At 41.8% G+C, this 19,082-nt stretch overlaps 2 protein-coding genes across 3 annotated transcripts in view; one reads left to right on the plus strand and one right to left on the minus strand.

The window, feature by feature from the left end:
- Window positions 1–11,056: 11,056 nt before the first annotated feature.
- Window positions 11,057–11,909, minus strand: LOC148164678 (uncharacterized). The gene is made up of 2 exons (XM_088021954.1): window positions 11,472–11,909; window positions 11,057–11,311 (listed from the first exon to the last, which is right to left on the minus strand). Exons 1-2 carry the CDS (start codon window positions 11,907–11,909, stop codon window positions 11,057–11,059), a joined length of 693 nt encoding a protein of 230 aa, XP_087878080.1.
- A 216-nt stretch (window positions 11,910–12,125) lies between these two features.
- KLF7 (KLF transcription factor 7) overlaps window positions 12,126–19,082 on the plus strand; it is a 91,080-nt gene continuing 84,123 nt past the window's right edge. For both annotated transcript variants that reach the window (XM_028112202.2, XM_028112203.2), the window contains exon 1: window positions 12,126–12,680. In XM_028112202.2, the coding sequence (XP_027968003.1) occupies window positions 12,579–12,680 (102 nt within the window). In that variant the 5' untranslated portion in view covers window positions 12,126–12,578. The remainder of the gene's footprint in view (window positions 12,681–19,082) is intronic.

Consider the following 19,082-nt stretch of genomic DNA (forward strand, 5'->3'; position numbering starts at 1 on the left):
AGGCTATTTAGTAGTATATTTCTTAATTTCCAAATACATGGGGACTCTATAGTTATCTTTTTGTTATTCATTTCTGGCTTAAATCTCACTGTGGTGAGATAATCTATTCTGTATAGTTTTCACTCTTTGGAATTTGTTAAGACTTGTGTATGGCACAATTTATGGTCTATTTTGGTAAGTTTTCTGCATGCACTTGAAAATGTTTTCTATGAGCATTATGTACCAGGTTCTATATTTGATAATTAGGTAGACAGACATCTTTGTGCTCAAATCTTTTATATCTTTCTGATTTTTGTCTGTTTGTTCGATAGTTACCCCCCCAAAAAATTAAACTCTATCAGTATGATTGTAGATTTTTCTACTTCTCCTCTACTTCTTCTAGTTTACTTTATCATTTTGAGTCTGTATCAATAGATCTAGAAATGTTATATCTTTTAGTAGACTATTGTATTATAAAATACCTTTCTATGTCTACTTTGTTTACTAACCTAAAATCTGATTTGTGGAATATTCTTAGAGCTAAGATAACTTTGTTTTAGTTAAATTTGCATGATTTATGTTTTTTATTCCTTTCATTCTCAACCTTCCCCCCCATGTTTAGTAAGTATCTTTTATAAATAGCATCCATTTCTGATAATAGTACTAAAACTGTCAATATTAGACCATTTCCAAACTACAAAAATGGAAATTTCATTTTATTTGAGTTTTGTTTTTTATTTAGTTACACACTGTCTTTTAATTGCATATTTTAGTCTATTTGCAATGATTGAAATAATTGAAAATTTGGGATTTAAATATGCCATCTTACTATTTATTTTCTATTATTACTACTTACCTTATTTCTTTTGGTCTCCTTTTCTAGATTAATCATTTTATTTCTTCCTTTTTATTAGCTTGTTATTTAAAATTCTTATATTATTTTTTTAGGTTACCTTAGAAATTATAACATTTCTCTTTGATTTGTTAAAGTCTAATACACATGGGGCGCCTGGGTGGCTCAGTCGTTAAGTGTCTGCCTTCGGCTCAGGTCGTGATCCTAGGGTCCTGGGATCGAGCCCCATGTCTGGCTCCCTCCGTGGGAGGCCTGCTTCTCCCTCTCCTGCTCCCCCTGCTTGTGTTCCCTCTCTCACTGTGTCTCTCTCTGTCAAATAAATAAATAAAATCTTAAAAAAAAATAAAATCTAATACACATTAGTACTTTTTCTATGCCCTGGGACAATGCAAGGGTATTAGAATTTTTTAATTCCATTTGCTTCCCTACTTTTGTGCTATTTTAATTTCACATAATTTAAAACCTCATAGACCTTATTATTATTGTTTTATACAATCATTTACATTCCTTCCTTCCCCCACCCATCATCATACCTTCATCTGGTACCTTACCCTTGTGATGAAGAACTGTCCTTAGTATTACTTTAGAGTAGATCTACCCCCAACAATTTTTGGAGGATATTTCCTATTTTCACTGGGTATAGAAATCTAAATTGGCAGTTATTTTCTTGTAGGACTTTGAATATGTCATTCCATTGTCTTTTCTTCCAATGCTTCTGTTGAGAGTGAAGAATGAAGTCTTTTCTTTGTACTCTTGAAAGTAAAGTGTCTTTTCCCTAAGTGCTTTTCAGATTTTCTCTTTGATAGCAGTTTTCCTGTGAATCTCTTAGCAATAGTTTAGTTGTATTTATCCATCTTGGGAGGGAGTCTATAGCTCTTTGTAGTCCATGGCTTTAGATGTTTTTTTGTTCAATTTTGGAAAATTCTCAGTCATTAAGCACTCTTATGTTACTTGTCTCCCAATCTTTCTTTCCTCTTTTATGGAATCCAGTGATGTAGATGGGAGAACGTTTCACCTTGCCCCATTTGCCTTAGCACTCTTTTTCCTTTTCACTATCTTTTGCCTCCCTATGCTTTTGCCTGAATATTTCCTGCTTACCAACTTCCAATTACCTCACCTGTGTCTAATCTATTGTTAAACTCTGTATTAGTCAGAGTTCTCTAGAGAAACAGAACCAATGGGATATATAGATATCAATAGGAGCTGTATATGAAGAAATTTATTATAAAGAATTGGCTCACACAATCATGAAGGCTGACAAGTTCCACAATCTGCCATCTGTAAGCTGGAGACCCAGGAAAGTCAGTAGTGTAACTCAGTTCAAGTCCAAAGGCCTGAGATCCAGGGAAACCACTGATGTAGATTCCAGTCTGGATCAATGTCCCAGCTCAAACAGTCAGGCAAAAAGGGCCACATTCTTCCTTCATCCACCTTTTTGTTCTTGGCCCCTCAAGGAATTGGATGGTGCCCATGTGGATGTGCACTGGGGAAGGCAAACTGCTTACTGAGTCCACCAATTCAAATGCTAACCTCATCCTGAAACACCTTCACAGACACATTCAGAAATAATGTTCAGCCAAATATCTGGGCACAATGTGATCCGGTCAAGTTGAAACATAAAATTAGCCATCACAACTCTTCCATTAAATTTTTATTTCCAATTATGGTGATTTTTAGTTCCAGAGTTTCGTTTTTTGTTATAACCTCTGATTCTAGGCTGAAATTCTAATTCTTGTCATTTAATTTCTTGTTTAATGACAGTTGTTCCAAAGTGCATGTCTAATAATATCTAGATTTCCTATGGGCCTGTTTTTATTATACTTTTTAAATCTTGGTTTTGAGGAATTTTTATCTTTTTATATTTTTCAATGAGTGCTGGACATTGAGTATAAAAAATTGTTATAGCTTAAAGTCAGACTTCAGTCCTGGTAAGGGATAGTCTTTTTCTGACCCTCACATCCCTTCAACCTCTTGGTCGACTGTAAACTCTTATATTTATACCCCCAGCCTTTTGGATTTACCAAAACCTTTGCTCACCTTCTTTTCACTGTGTTTTCTGCTCAGCTTCCTAGCTTAACTTTCTCTTAGGTAATTACTGCAGTGGGATAAAACCATGCCAATTAGGGGACTTATCTCTTTGGCTTCCTTTCTTTTCAGGATCTAGGCTTGGTGAGTTCTTGCTCCACTGTTACTTCTCCAATACCTTCAACATGTAATTTTTGCTCCAATCTAGCTGCTCTTGGAGGTTGGGGGGCGGGGGTTGGTGCTTATCTAATACCAGCTAGTACACATTTGCTGGAAGCCATACCACTCAATGGTATTTTTTAAGCTCTTTCTAATATATAGCCAGGGCTGGGAATATTGAGCATAAGAGTGCTCTGGCCAGAAGCAATGTTGAATCTCACTTTCATTTAGATTTTAGCCTAATGATTCTTTATTATCTTGTCAGCTCATCAATGCTTATGTCCCAGAATTTTGGTTATCTTTATGTAGAGGAAGTCTGTCCCAATAATCTAGTCTGCCATATTACCCATATTATTTTTTATTTATATCTCTCTTCATTTAACATGCCAGTTCTACAAGGGTAAGAATCATATCTCATTCATCCTTAGAGTCCCAGCCCCCAGCACAGTGTTTAACAGAACAGGTGCTCAATAATTGTTGAGTAAATGAAATTATATGGCTTTAAATAAGACTACCTGGGCATTTTAGTGGAGTCACCAGAATTGAAAAATATGAAGCTCAGTTTTACCAGCTTATACACCAAATAGTTAACTTCACAGAGGTGAGACTCTGTGCTCTAGGGGTATGGGTTCACATGAGGCAAATTTACAAGGAAATAATTTATAAGTAAAAACATAGCTTGATCAGTGTTTAATAGCAGACACAACTCGAATGATAATGGGTCCTTATTATGTTTCTTCTTCCCTCTTCCTTTAGTACTTTACTTCTGCCTTTTAGTTAATGCTAATAGTTTTCTGTGTTATCATTCTCATGTTTTATTGTCTTTATTCATACTTCCTCTCTGAAAATAGAAACATAATAAAGTATGTAGATAAATAAAAATAGACACTACATGTTTACAAAAGACAATCTCGTATAAGTCCACTCAGAAGACCAAATTATATGTCAGAAGGTCGCTATGGTAAAAACAAAACAGAAAGAGGAAATTCAGGGTTGCCAAATACTTTCAAGTCACTAACATAGATCTCTTTCTATTCTGTCTAGGTGATCTTTAAAGGCCATTTAGCATCAGGACGTTCTTTATTCCAGGTTAGTGTGGAAGAAACTGAAATTTAACAAATTCTTGTTCCCCAGCTTTCCTTTGTTAAAGTTGTTACTAGTTCCCAGAAAAGTCTGTTATTACATCACTTTGTGAAATGTTACAATATTCAAGATTACAGTCTCTCTTAAATGTAATGAATGTAATAGCCACTGTTCCCTGATAGTACCTTATTTTAAAAAATATATTATCTCTGGGGCACCTGGGTGGTTCAGTTGGTTGAGCATCTGACTTGGTTTCGGCTCAGGTCGTGATCTCAGGGTTGTGGGATTGAGCCCTGTGTTGGGCTCCGTGCTCAGCATGGAGTTTGCTTGTCCTTCTCCCTCCCTCTGCTCTTCCCCCACCCCTTGTGTGCTCTCTCTCTCTTTGTCTCTTAAGTAAGTAAATAAATAAATAAAATCTTTATATATATATATATATACTATCTCCAAATCACTCTGTGAAGTGGATTCTTTGACAATGTGTCTCATGTACTTTATGTAGATGTTGGTAATTTTAATTACAGACATTTTTGCTAAGTGCCTTAGATCTTCTATTTTCCTTCAACCACATTTGACATCATTTGAGGTAATGCTATTTCCTCCTATTTGGGCTAACAGAAGCCAGCACAAACAATACAGTGTCCAAACAATACTGGAGAAAGAGTAATATTATTTTTAAATTTTACTAAAAACATTTTATATGATCTCTTTTAAGTTAGGCTTTAAAAAGTTTATGTGTACTATAACAGATACTAGATTCTCTGTAGGGTGATCAGACAAATGTTCCCTGGGAATGTCTCATCTCAAAAGGGCACCAATGTACAAGAACATGTGGAAAGGACAAACACACTCAGGATCAGTTTAACACAGACAAACCTCACCACTCAAGAATTGATATCGCAGAAAAGCAAAGGACAGATTAATGTGTGGCATGAAGAGAGCTGGGTAGAATTTCACATTTGGACACGTTGGGTGGAGGGAGTGAACCTCTCGGACTTACGTTGCCTTCATCGGTGGGATTGTCCTACCTTCCCCAGTAATGATCAAAAACTGAAGCAAAGCAGAAGAGCATGTCATACATGTCATATGTGGGACCCAGGCTGGGAGAGGCCAAGATGAAATGACTCCTTGTAAAACATGACCACATTTGCTTAGAACGGTCTGTGAGTCTTGCAGAACAGTAGGGAGAGCTGAGAGTTGGCAGAGGGATGTGAAGCTGTGGCGGACACTGAAACAAGCCCCCCAATCCCCTATTTAGATCACCTAAATGGAAGGCCAGGGCATTCGCCTTGCTCACTCCTGAGAAGAGCAGTAAACAGTATTAAACACTGACTCAGAGGACTCTTCTAACCATTCAAATGAGCATCTTTTGGGTAAAGAAAATTCAGTGAAATTCAAATGAGCAACCAGTCAGCAAAAAACTGCTGCTGCTGACATTATTAATCTTCCCAACTACTCGGATCTATCATACACATAAAAACTCATCATTGGGCACTTGTGGAACAGGTATCTCTCACTTAAAGGAATGGTCACTGTCAGCAAAGTTTGTGGTACAGAGACTTTCTACCAAATCTATCCTATTTTCCCATTGATTTCCATTACAAGATCTGAGATGCATTCTGCTGTTAAATCCCATTAAGTGTGTACCAAACCCTTTGGAAATGGCATGTTTAAAAGAAAAATGATAATATTCTGATAAAACATTGACAGTGATATATATATAATACCTTAATAGCAAAGTTGGGCTGTATTCAACATGTCCCAACAACAACAAAATACTCAGGATGAAATATCACACAGTTCTACAAACTGTGCCTCACATGCTGCAAAGGGTAATAATCCCTAAAACATTAGCAACTTAATTTCTCACTAGCTTCACAATTGTCTTGGCATTTCTATCATTACATAGCTAAAGGAATTCTTTCTATTATTTAAAAATCTTTTCTCATCTTCTGCTGGCCTCTTTCCCAAAATCTTTGTCCAGAACCCCCTGAGTAGGTTGTGAGGCTATTCTTAGATGAGGAAAATGAGCTAGGGTCGGTCACAGTGGTTTATCCCAGTACCTGCTGGGATTTCCCCATATTGGAGCAATTGGGCATCTCCTGGAAGAAATGTTGCAGAAGGAAGCAGTGGGTCTGTGAAGGTTGGACTAGATATTTCCAATGCCTTTTCAAACTTCTGAGATATAATACCACTAATGTTGGTAATGTGTCTTTGTTTATACTTCTGTTTTCAATGTATGCACTCTGCATAATGTTAAATGACCAAATGTTTTGCATAATATACATGAATGAATGTTTTGCATAATATATGTTGAATAGCTGATTGAATTTAGATGATGATTTTGTTCTTCATTAGAGGATACTGACACTTTTTTTTAAAGATTTTATTTATTTATTTGACAGAGAGAGAAAGACAGTGAGAGAGGGGACACAAGCAGAGGGAGTGGGAGAGGGAGAAGCAGGCTTCCCACTGAGCGAGGATATGGGGCTCAGTCCCAGGACCCTGGGATCATGACCTGAGCCAAAGGCAGACACTTAACGACTGAGCCACCCAGGCACCCCAGACATTGACACTTCTAAGTGCTGGTAGCTCAAGCTGGGAAAGTGACTACAGATATTAATCTCCATAGGAATTATGCACTATAGGTCATAATAACATTAAATGTCCAATTCTAAACTCTGGGCAGGACATTCTTGACAGTAAACTTCTAAAGAAAGTTTTGATTTCCTTACCTTTATCACTATGGTGAGTCAATTTTTGTTAAGCAATAGACCACTTGAGTCAGAGCAACATGCCCACCACCAGCAATGCACCTTAGGTCCCCTCTTTACCCTGTTGGTATGACCCAATACAAAGAAGAATTCAACCTTCAGGGTTGGCTTTAACATTTCATTAAAAACAAATATTTTGTTTTTATTAAGCTATAACATACCTAAAGAATTCTGAAAAGCCAACACCAAGATTGGCATGTTTTCTGAAGATCAGTAAACTACCTGCCAAAGAGTTTTTGGTTAATTCATTAAGACAAAGATCTCTTTCTCTTTCTTCCTTCCTTCCTTCTTCTCTTTTCTTTTTTTTCTTTTCTTTCTTTCTTTCCATCATGTCCAGAAACCTCAACATGTCAGAGTCTCCATATTGAACACATCCAGGGAGCCAGACCCATGCTAACTGTACTCACAAAAAATACAATTATAACTAAAATGTCTTTGTATTGACAAAACAACCAAAACTGTCACAATGAGCACCAGGCTCCTGTGGTCATAGCCAGTACATTCTTTCCCTGCAGGCAGAACAAGTGGGAAACCAAATTATGAGCAGAAAGTGAGTACAGAATGAAAACAAAAGGAGATGTCTATCCTCGAGGAATATTTTATCCAGGACATGAGAGGCCTGATGAAAATGCCTTTTTTTTTTCCAGTATGAAAGAACTCTCTGGTTATATGTACATATGTACATCATTCATTGTATGACACATATGGCCACATACTTTTTCTTCCAGATTCAAATTGTGTCTCTTAGTCTTGTTTACTAACCTCCACCTCTCTGACATGTTTGTTTTCTGTGATATCATCAAAGCATGCTCCCTAAGTTCACACTTCTTTCACTGTAGTGAGATTGTGAAGAGAAGCAAAAGTCATAAGTAGATGAAAATATTTATTAATGATATGACCACTTAAAAATTAGTTACCCGTTCAAACATCTTTTAAATGTTAGACTCCCCTTCTCCACTCCCCATGGTGGTAAACATTTATAATCCAATGCAAATAAATTCAGTTCTATTGCAAAATGAAATTGCAAATCTTGCAAAAGGTGTAAGGTTTCATGGTATCAATGAGAGTGAAGTTGGTAAAGCAACTGGCAAATGAGGGTCTATAGAGTTAAACAAAGAAGTGAAAGTAAAATCAACAGGGATGATGACTATATTGATGCTTCAGAAGAAGAGAAGAAAATACTTTGAAAATTAAAAAAACAAATGAGACCCCTGGGAAAACTGATGAAGCCCTCAAACATTTTTACCAAACAACCCTCTTTTTGATTATGGCTTAAAAGTCAAATATGAAATAGAGCATGTTGTAAGGTGCTTCACATTTGTTAAAAAAAAAAAAACAAGCCAACAATAATCTTGGTTTATTGTTTATTCATTCCATAATTAGCACATAGTTGGACTTACAACATATTTTGTTCCATAAAAGATAGACTAAATGTATTTTAATAACACTGAGTTTTATTTTCAAATAAAGTCCACTTTTCACCAATTGCTCTGAAATTTAGTCCCTGTTTTAAATAGATTTATTTTAAGGAGGCTTTAACAGTGCTAATCACACAATGCTAATCAGGACTTCCTGTACTAATGAATCAGACTTTTCTAGTAGAAACAGTCTGATGTCTTGGTTGTGTCTATTTACATATTACATTTTTACTATGTTGTTCATAAAATAGTTCCATTTCTTAGTTTTGCCAGGGGAGGAGGTGTTAGCATCATTTACTCTTAGGTATTTCCTATGGGATAACTTCCAAAGGGTGATATTAAAAGTAATATTAGTGTCTCATAAGGTAACATATACAGAGGACACAGACTTTGGAGTCATCTTGGATTCAGACTTATATTTGAATCTGCTTCTGCCACTTAACAGACTTACGGTAATGGGCAAATTGTGTGCCCTCTCTGAACTTTGATACCTTCATCTGTGAAAATGGAGCAATGATCGCTCTGTCACAAGATTGTGGTGAAGACCAGATAAGAATATGTATAAAATGCCAGGTACAGAGAAGGCACTTAATATGTGGCACTTAAAGCCATGCTGTTTATTTTTGGTTTGTCTGACTGCCAAATTTCCCTTGTGATCTTAATTTGTTGATTATTTTGTACATTTAGATTCTTTGCATGTGTTTTGCAATGAGAACCTAGGGTCTTTAGGCTATAAAAAGTAGCTAAATATGACTGATATTGAAAATGTGACTTTAGGAGTGCCTCGTTGCATAAATCTCTTAGAAAGAATTCTAAAATATTCTATAAAGCTTTGAAAAACGTCGAAATGAGGTCTTCAGGATTTATATTGTAAGATTTTGGCTGAGTTCTTCTTTAAGTTGGATGAATGACATTTACACGGAGAAAAACCTCAAAGGAAGCCCCCCTTTTCCACACCCAAACATTTTTATAAACAAATCTTGACTTAAAACAAGAAACTTAAAGGCTTTCCCCACACAGAGATCCCCATGCAAAGCACAGTCTTGAAAGTCACATGCTTCTGGATTTAAACCCCTGCTCAGCTGCTTCCTAGTTGTGTGACCTTGACCAGCTTAATATTTCTAAGCCTGGGTATTCTCATCCATAAAGCTGGAGGTAACAAAAGTACCTACCTCAGGTTGTCATGAGGGTGAAATGAGACACTGCGTATAAAAAACGTTTATGTGCCCATACAACCTGGCACACTGGAAGTGTTTAACTAGTTAACTATTATCTGTAAAGTCTTCAAACTTACAAGTTAACAAGAATGTCATATTTTGTTCAAAAATGGTAATGGTGTAACACAAAAAACAGAAATTAAGTTCACTTGAGTTCAAACATCAAATTATATGCTTTGGCTTTGCCTTACCTTCTGCCTCTTGAGTTCCCTATGTTTAAGTTCCTTTCCTTCCCCTATTCACTCAAGAACTTGTTTTCTAACCCAGGCTTTTCAATGGTCTCTTCCCCATCCCCCCTTCCCTCCTCCTCCCACACAATAGGAACATTACATTTGTAATACTTATTACAGATTGGCAAAGGGCTTCTACCTCTCCTCTTCCTCTAAGACTCTGGTATGTCCCCCCATGGGTCTGATTAGCTCAGATATATTATTTAGTTTACTTAGCTAAAACCAGGAGATAATGATGGCTAACATTTAGTATCTACCTAATAGACCCATATACAATGCTGGGTGAGTTACAAATGTTACTTGGATTCTTCATAACAACCAGGCAAGGCAGATACCACTCTTTATATTTCTGAGATGGATAATTGGAGGGTCTGAGCCAATAAGCTCAAAGTCACATGGCGAGTAAGCATCAGCACCAGCGACCATAAGGATCAAGTTAATGCATTAATTGGGATATGATGGTTCTAAGTGGTTTTCTACTTCTGGGAAAGGCCCATCTGGCCTTTCAAAGAGAAGCCTTCTCATACTGGTGCTAACACATATGTGTGCCAGCATGATATCACCTTATTCATGTATGACATTTAACCTTTTTATACCATTTATCCCCTAGCACCACAAACGCCTTTACGTATTAGATGCACTAACATCTTTGCACATCCCATGCACATAAACTCCAGCAAATATGCCAGTTAGATTCCTACAATGGATGTTGTAGATCTGACCATCAGAATTCCAGACATCACAAAGTAAATAAACTAGACTTTCCTCAAACCCAGTAATTCCTTTTTAATTTCCCCTGGCAAGTACTGATTTCGAATTGTGCTTGTTCTATAAAGCAGAATTTTGCAAATATTATGATATGGAATCCCACATACTCAGAAGGAGGGAAAGCTGAGAAGGGCGATTAAGGTCGATGTGTTTCTTTCATTACGGGTAGAATTAAGTTTCTCATCTGAGTAAGTACCGAATTCTGCAGTCATTCCAAAAATGTAAGCTCAGCTCACAGAGCGTTTTGGGGAAACTTGAATGACACTAACCACATAAGGTCAAGCAAACAACTGGTCGACCCTAAAAAAAAAAAAAAAAGTGCGTTGTGCAGGGTTTTCATATAAGAGATAAGTTATCTATGTATTTCTATATGCCAGCTCCAGAGTCAGCTCCAGAGTCCGATCCGGTTCCGCCTCTCACCACCGCAGCTCGGCAGACACTTCTCCCGAAGCCACTTGGGGAGCCTCAGGTTTGAGCCCCCCTCCCTCCCCAGTAACCTGCCGGCTTCTGCCGGCGCCCCGCGTCTACCCGGGCGTCTTCTATTCTCTCCGACTCACACTCCAGCGAAACGTCCCTTTCCGATCAACTCTAACTGGGAGACTGCCTCCCGGGGCGGCCCCCCGCGCGGGGTTCCAGCGCAGGGCTGGCGGGTGGTGGCGCGCACTCGGGCGCTGGCGGGGCGGGGACTGCGCGCCGCGCGCGGAGGGGGGGGGGCGGGCGCAGGTCGCTCTCTCGGCGCCGCTCCCCTTTGTTCGGTTCCATTGTGTGCCACTTCCTCCTCGGGCGCTTCTTCCTGCGCCCTGGCAGCCTGTGGGCATTTTGTGAAGGGGCTTTTGGTGCGTTTTTCTTTTTTTCTCGGTTTATTTCTTAGTAAGTGAGGCCCTCCTTGCCCGCCTCTCCCTCCCGGCTCTCCACCCCCGGGCCCTGGAGCGAGGCAGAGTGGGAAGTGTCAGTGCCTCCTCCCCCACCCCCGACGGCGGCTCCGCCGGGCTCCCGCCCCGCTCCTCCTCCAGGAGGCATCCTAACCCCGCAGTCTGGACTTTCACCTCCAGACCGGCCGCGTCACCGCCAGGACGGCGACACGCGACCCCGCCCCTCCGAGAGGCGCAGGCTCCGGGCGCCCGGGGCTCCGCCAGGCAGCGGAGTGAGGGTCGGAGGCCGGCGCTCGGCCCAAGCCCGGCCACCTCGGCGTCCCAGGAGCCGGTGTGAGTGTCGCCGCGGCCCTCCCCGTCCCTCGCGCTCGCGCTCCCCGGCCGCCGCGCAGCCGCCTCAGCCCCCTTATATAGCCCTCTAAAAATAGCTCGCCTCGCACCGCCTTGTAAGGCAGCAGGGAGATCCGCAGTCTGCCAATCCGCGCTCGCCGCCAGAGCCAAGCCCCGCCCCGGGCCCCGCTCCGCGCTCCCCATTGGTCCTCAGTGACTTCATGAGCCCCCTGTTTACCTTACATGGTCACACGCGGCCTAATGGACGCCCTCCTCCGAGATCCCACGGCTGCGCGGAGAGCGGGGCCGAGGGGGGTGTTTGGGGAGGGGGAAGAGCAGGAGGAGGAGAAAAGGAGGGGGGGAGAGACTACAAACTAGCAAGGATGGGGTGGGGGGTGGGGAGGGAAGGGAAGGGGGGAGAGAAGCGATCGCGAGAAAAAAAAAATGCAACCTCCCAAAATAAAGAGCAAAGATTGCATTAGGAGCGAACAGCGCTGCAGAAATAGATGGCAGCTTCGTGTCAGTGAGTTTGCATCCCCCTTCCTGATCCACGAGCTGGAGTGATTAGAGCCCTGGAAGGGAATTGTTACTCCCGTGGAGAAGTCCCCTTTTCCTGGCAGCCGTCTGCACTTGTACATGCTGGATGCCTCTCTCCATCCACCCCACTCACTCTCTCCTCTCTCACCTCCTCTCTTCCTCTCTCCTGCATTGATTTTTTTTTTCCTTTTTAGTTGACTGAAAAAAACAAAACAAAACAAAAGGGCCACTGGATGTCTGCCTTCTTGGGGGGTGAGCCAGACAGACTGACAAACAAACAGACCCAACTGTGTTCGGGGGAGGGTTTCTCCTCCCGTTTTGCCCGGCAGCAGCAGCATGGACGTGTTGGCTAGTTATAGTATATTCCAGGAGCTACAACTTGTCCACGACACCGGCTACTTCTCAGCTTTGCCATCCCTGGAGGAGACCTGGCAGCAGGTGAATGATTTAAATTACTTGTGTAAATCGTGTGGTGGCGGCGGAGACGCAGGGGCTGCGTTGGTGTGGGCTTGGGGTTGAATTTTTTGTTTGTTTGTCTTATTCCCCCCCCCTTTTTTTGGCTGTTTGTTGTTTAAAATGTTTTCGGAAACAGTCATCTGCGCTTACCTCTCCACCCACCCTCTAACCCCTTAGTGTGCTGAGCTGAGCAGCCGGTCTGAGCTGCCTGCGTTTCAGTCACCAACACACATCCTTGCGCACACGTTGTCGGGCTCACTGTCCCCAGCACAGACCTGCGTAACTTCTGGGGTTCGGGGGAACCGGGTGGGAAGGTGGTTTGGGGCTTTATGAGCTATTGATGACAGGATACTGCGTCCCTACATGCCCGAGCTCTACCTACTTGGTACCTTAAATCAGGTTCAGTTCTTTCAGCTGGTGCTGAAGACCGTCAGATGGGGGTCAGGAGGTAGGAGCATAGCGGAGTGTTTTCTCAGTAACTAGCGAGTGACAATAAAAGATAGAAACTTGATTTTGAGATGAGAAGGTGGGCAGAAGGGAGAGGAGCCCAGTGACAAAAGATACTCAAGGATATCTAGGAGGAGGAAGGGAAAGATGTATCTATCTAACGCTGACCAGCCATTGTAGATTTCCCCAGTGCAATGCCTCTATATGTGTCCGTGTTTCTCTTTTTTGTTTGGGGTCCCTCCCTGGTTAGAAGGCACACAGCCTCTGACAAAGGGTGGTGTGTGCTTCCATGCCTCTGACTTTGTCTTAGAGGACTAGTTAAGAAACTCCTATGATGCTGAAGGGCACTGATGCCAAGTTGGCTAGGCGTCCCACTGAGGGCAAAGTGGGTCTGGTGGCAAGTTCAGTGGGCTTTATGAAGTGGAATAAAGAAAGTGCTGGTCAGTGGAAAGTGCTAGATCTGCTGCGGAAACAGTCGTTTTCTCAGCAAGGGTTAGGAACTGCTGAAGGGACACACTGCAGGAAAGATGGTGGGTGGGGGGCAGGGGGGTATGGGTATTCTTTAAAAAATACTCCAGTGTGCACCATGGAACGTCCAAGAAGACAGTCCGGATTTGCACATCAGAAGTGTGAACTCGCACAGTCCGTCTTGAAGAAACCAGCCTGCCCTTGGGGAGGACTGCGAGAGGCTTGGTGTGTGGCTGCTCATGTAACTTCGCTCAGTGACAGCAGCTTGTTAAGGCTAATGAACGGCTGAATTTCTTCTGCCAGGATCCAAAGCGGGATTTGCCAGCTTGAGGCTGGGATGTAACAGTTGTTGCTGCTTTAGCGAGTGAGGTTTGGCTTTGGGTATAGGGAGCAGAGTGGCAAAGCTGATCCTCTGACTGTACCTTTGTTACTAGTTGCTCTTCTTCCCTGATTAGAGGCGGTGAGTTTTCCTCCAGGTGCTGGCCTCTGCTGTCTGTGTGGCCACCATCCGTTGCTGCCCAAGGATGCTGGCAGAGACCCTCGACTTTGTCTCTGAGTGCACACATAGTTCATGCATTCTTAGTGCAAGGCATTTCTTCAGTGCATCCTTTCCCCATCCCTAATGAGACTGTCTCATGAAGGGTCTCACTAGATCTTTTCCTTCCTTTATTTCACATGCTAATGAAGCCAAAATGTTGCTAGAATTTCATTTTCTGAAATAGCTTTCATTTCACATTGTCAGCCCACTGGTGTCAAACTGGTTGCGTATTAACAACTGTCTAGACAGGTTAGGGTAGGGAATCTGTTGATTTAGTCAGCCTGCCCAAGGCAGCCCTTGTTTGTGACTAACTGTTAAACAGTGTTGGAGGGAAGAAAGTTGGCTTTATTTGTTACAGCGTTCCCTCCTGATGAATCACACAACTTTGTTTTGGTTCAAGTTTTCACAGTAGTAAAGCCTGCTTTTGGGGAAGGCCTCTCCAGAGGAAACCTGCTTTTCTAGATCTGGTTAGACCATCCAGAGAGTCTGGATCTGTGAAGAAACATCACTGGTTTGATAATTAGGGATGTATTAGATCTATTGTTTCCTCTGAAGCCTCCTGTGCTTTTCCTTTCCCCTCCTCCTCTCTACTTGCCTCCATCAAAGAACCTCTAGCTTAGTTTCTATCTGCAGGCCAAGGAATCTCAGCCCCCACTTGCCCACACCTCCCTCCTTACTTCTTGCCTTCACCCTCCCCAACTGGCAACTACTCTTACCTTAAAACCCTTTGCCAAGCTATTTGAGAGGCATGCTCACAGTCCACACTGAAACATAAGTTGTGGGGAAGCACTCCTAAATAAGATATCACTCTAAGGAGCTTTCTGCTCCGGGCTCTGTAGTCACAACTGCGCTCTTGAAAGGTGACTGAGACTCTAAGTTCATGTTGATGACAAAACCTCCAACCTCCATCTCTTCCTTCCTCCCCCCCCGCCCCCCCCCCCCCCCGCCGCTTCTGAGTGTAAGGAAGGGGGATGGTTATATGCAACTGACAGGACCAAATCAACCATCAGATGGTGAAATTTTGAGACTCCTTTGCTCAAAATGGCTTAAGAAGATTGCTACAAAGAACCCCCAGATAGGAGGAAGTTTCCTGATGCTCTGGGGTAATCAGATTTTAGAGGTCAGATGAGGAGCAATTATTAGATGTTCTCTGAAAGTGAACAGTGTACCTGGCCTTGAGGAGATGAGCAAAATACAGAGATTCCCATAATCTGATTTGGTTTGTAGAGAAAGAGTGGCTTGGATGATAAACCCAAGAACATCTGTGCATTTGAAAATTAAGGATGGACTCTTTGGGGATTTTATTTTAAACTGTGGCCTGGGGTAATTGTCCTGTGTAACAGTGAGCTTGGGATGGTCCTCCTGTCACGGGGGTCGTCATTTTGACATTGGGCTTTCAGGCAGTGACGTCTTTCACGACATACAGCTCCAACTCTGAAAACCATTGCCGATGTAATTTTAAAATCCAGATGGACATCTTACATTAACAGCTCTCCATTCCTGGGCTCTGACTGCATACTTAAGCACTTGGCCAAAGTAACATCATCTCTGCCTGTCATATAACTGTAAATTACACTGTGCTTATGTGGTCTATTATTTTATGAAATTCAGCTGACGCACAACTCTTAAGGCTACCAGCCTTAAGTTCTTCGGAAACTTGCAGGAAATTTTCCAAGAGCTGTCTGAGCAAAAGTAGGAAAAAGTCAAAGGTAGGACAAAAGCTGGAGTAGTTTATAGGGTGCCACTTGATGATGGATAAAGGGAAACACATTCATGAGTTTTGTTGCCAGTAGAAATTGTGATTTTTCTGGACCCACTGCTGACTTGGAAAATAAAAAGGATTTGATATGATACCCTTGGTTATTTTTCTCCAAGAAGCTACAAAGACTTTTAGAATTTGGATAGATTTTGTATACCTAGTCTGTTCTTTTCATGAGTGCAGGTCAAGTAATGAAGTTCTGAGTCTTATTTGCACTCAGCTTTGCTTCATGCCATTGAGGAGCATGGTATGTTTACTTGAAAACTCCTACGGAATTATGCTTGTTGTTAATGCTGATTCATAATTGGCAGATGGGGTCAGTTTCAGGCCTCCTTTTTGCTCAGAGAAAATTTTCCACTGCTACTGGAAACAAATAAATAAATCATAGAACATTCCTCCCTCCTCCCCCATTCCCCCATTGTTTTAAACTAATGGCATACTTGGCTACTGTACGAACTAAAGTGTCCCCATAACACTGCAATTTCATCTTGGTTTCAGGCACCCTGGAACGCTTTTTACAAGGGCCTTTGATATGAGGCATCTCTAGGGGACAACCTACAAAAATGGTTGCCTTCCAAGAACAGCCTCATGACACAAGGGATGGGATTTGTTCTGTGAGCTACATTGCTTCTTCCTCTTTATGGTCACCTTGCCTTTGCACTGCCTTCTATAGGTCTGAGCAGCCAGGTGCTGTCTCAGCCAGAAAGACAAAGCAAACTGTAGGGTCCCTGCATCTGCAGGTTTGCCTCTGTCCCCAATTTGCAGAAAACCTTGTCATGAATTAGAATTTCTTGGCAACAGCACCACCCAGGGAAATTTGTAGACACAAAGGAGCCTTGCTAACCACACTGAAAGGATAAAATAGCTGGCTTTTTTTTTTTTTTTTTTTGTATGTTATTTGTGTGCTCTTCAGGTACCATAAATCTTTTTTTTTTAATTTGAAACAATGACTTGGTAGATGAAAAAAAAACTGTCCCGTTATTCAGATTTTCTATATAAAGATGCAATCACTAAATAAATGTAGCTTTACAAATGAGAGCACATGTGAGTGCAATCAATCACACACTTAGCCTTTCTTTAATAGACTCGTTTCCATGTTCTTTTTAACAGATACATCTTTTTGTAGATTTAGGGGCTCACAAACATCATCATTCCGTCTACCTGTTTGCAGTTCGGTATTTTAAAGTGAGTGAATGTTACTCTGCAGATATTTTTACTACATCTGTCTTTTGTGGGGGGATAAAGGAAGTGGTGACTTCTTTGTTCTCCATGAAACTCCCACCCCCCCCCACTCCCTACCCTGAGGAGAATGTGATGTTGGGGTCCAATCCATTTAAAGGGCAGAGCAGAAGATGCACAGTGACAGCCTCACCCTGAAATGATTTATGTTATGGGTATGTCAGAGACCTTCAGTGCTCCGATGTGGGCTCTTCCTCTCTTCCAGCCCATTCTAAATATAAATACCAGTGGGGGCTATTTGCCTCTCCGCTTAAATGGGAAGAGTTTAGAGAGGGTCCTAATGGGGCTTTTAGTAGCCGCTCTTATAAATCTTCAGATTCTTCTCCCTTCAGAGGATTCCTGATTTTAACTTTTTGAGTACAAGAAGGCATTGCAGTCTTCTTGAATCACTCCGTGCCCATTGAGCAAAGAAGGGTACAGTTTACTCTGGCCAGCCCCCACTGGCTCGTGTTGATGGAAAAGCTGATGCCCCCTATCTCTGCAGTTTGTAGTAGTGTGCCAGGGTTTTTTTTTTTTTTTCTCTTCCTCCCCTATGCTGGACCCTATGACTGGCCAGTGCAGAGAACGTCTCTGTGATTCTGGTTCACTCAGTACATCAGTGAGCATGTATGTTGGAATTGGGATTTGCTGAAAGTTTAGGACAGCTCCCCAGTTTAACCTGAGTAGTGCCAGAAGAGTGAGGGGCAGAGAGTTAGTCTCTCTACAAATAAAACCCTTTGTTTTCCTGAATCATCTGAATGCTTACTTAGCACAAACAAGTAGAAACGTTTTAACTCAAACTGCTGAATCTTCCCAAATACAGTGATTAGGAAGTTCTACAACTACCAATGGTTTAAAGTCAATGGAACAGTTTACAGTGTCTCATCTGTAATGTTACATGTAACCTGGGCAGGCTCAGAGACACTCCTCCACCCCGGTCCGTTGTGTGCTCACCCTAGAGCATCCACCTGAAAAGCCAGCCTTTTTCGATTTAGTTTAAGAGTTCCCAAAGTAAATGAAGCGTTGCCACTACCAGCACATGCTTTTACCTAAAAATGGTCATGATCTTGATTGTCTTTATCTGCAGCTCTGATTTGGAGAATGATTTCTACTGCCTTGAGTCCTTTCTGTTTTCCTCACTTGGCATTTTGGTGTGACAGAGAACTTGCTAAGTGTCCTGCTAAGTGTATTGTGTCCATTTCTCCCTCCATTAGAGCAGCTTCTAGCAGCCCTACCCACCACACTTGTGGTCGATTGATATTACAGCCAAGGGTCAGTAGCAGCTGTGGCATATGGACCTAGTGTCAGCCTGCTTAAGGTGTGAATGACTTCTGATTTCATAGTGATACCATACCTGATTGGGCTGGTGGGGGCCGTTGGTCACACCTTGTGAGATTTCCTTTGTTTATGTTGAAATATGGAAAATACTTAACAGTAAATCCTTCATTCCTTAATTGTAGTTATGTGCAAAAATACTCTATGGGAGATGCAGGTATAGATTCTGCCCTGTAAGCTTGACTCCAGTAGGGGAGAGGAAGCACGTTCAAAATTAAGTGATACAGAATCAGAATATAATTGCCAAGAAAAGAAATTTTAAGTCCTGTGAGTTTTCGAATACTTACCTGTGCCTGTCTGTATTTACCCACTTGGCCACAACCTTGTTTATAAAACATGCTTGAGATTTACTAAGTCCTGTTGCTCTTTTAGCTGATGGCATGTTGGGGCTGGTGGCCCTTTTAGGGCAGATGAATATACAGTGTGAATACACATGTCCCTAATGGCCAGGAAACAGCATCCATGTCATTCGGAAATGATTAGAAGTAATTAAAATAATGACTGTAGAGCCACATGTGATATCTAGTTCTGAATATGGGTTTATTGACATTTCCTGAGGGTCATATTGAAAGTCAGGCCCCAGGCCTTGTACTAAACCTAAGAACATAGAATCTCGGAA

Source organism: Eumetopias jubatus, unplaced genomic scaffold (assembly GCF_037043125.1).
Source record: "Eumetopias jubatus isolate StellerSeaLion01/CBP00866 unplaced genomic scaffold, mEumJub1_p1.0 scaffold_3, whole genome shotgun sequence".
Lineage (NCBI taxonomy): Eukaryota > Metazoa > Chordata > Mammalia > Carnivora > Otariidae > Eumetopias > Eumetopias jubatus.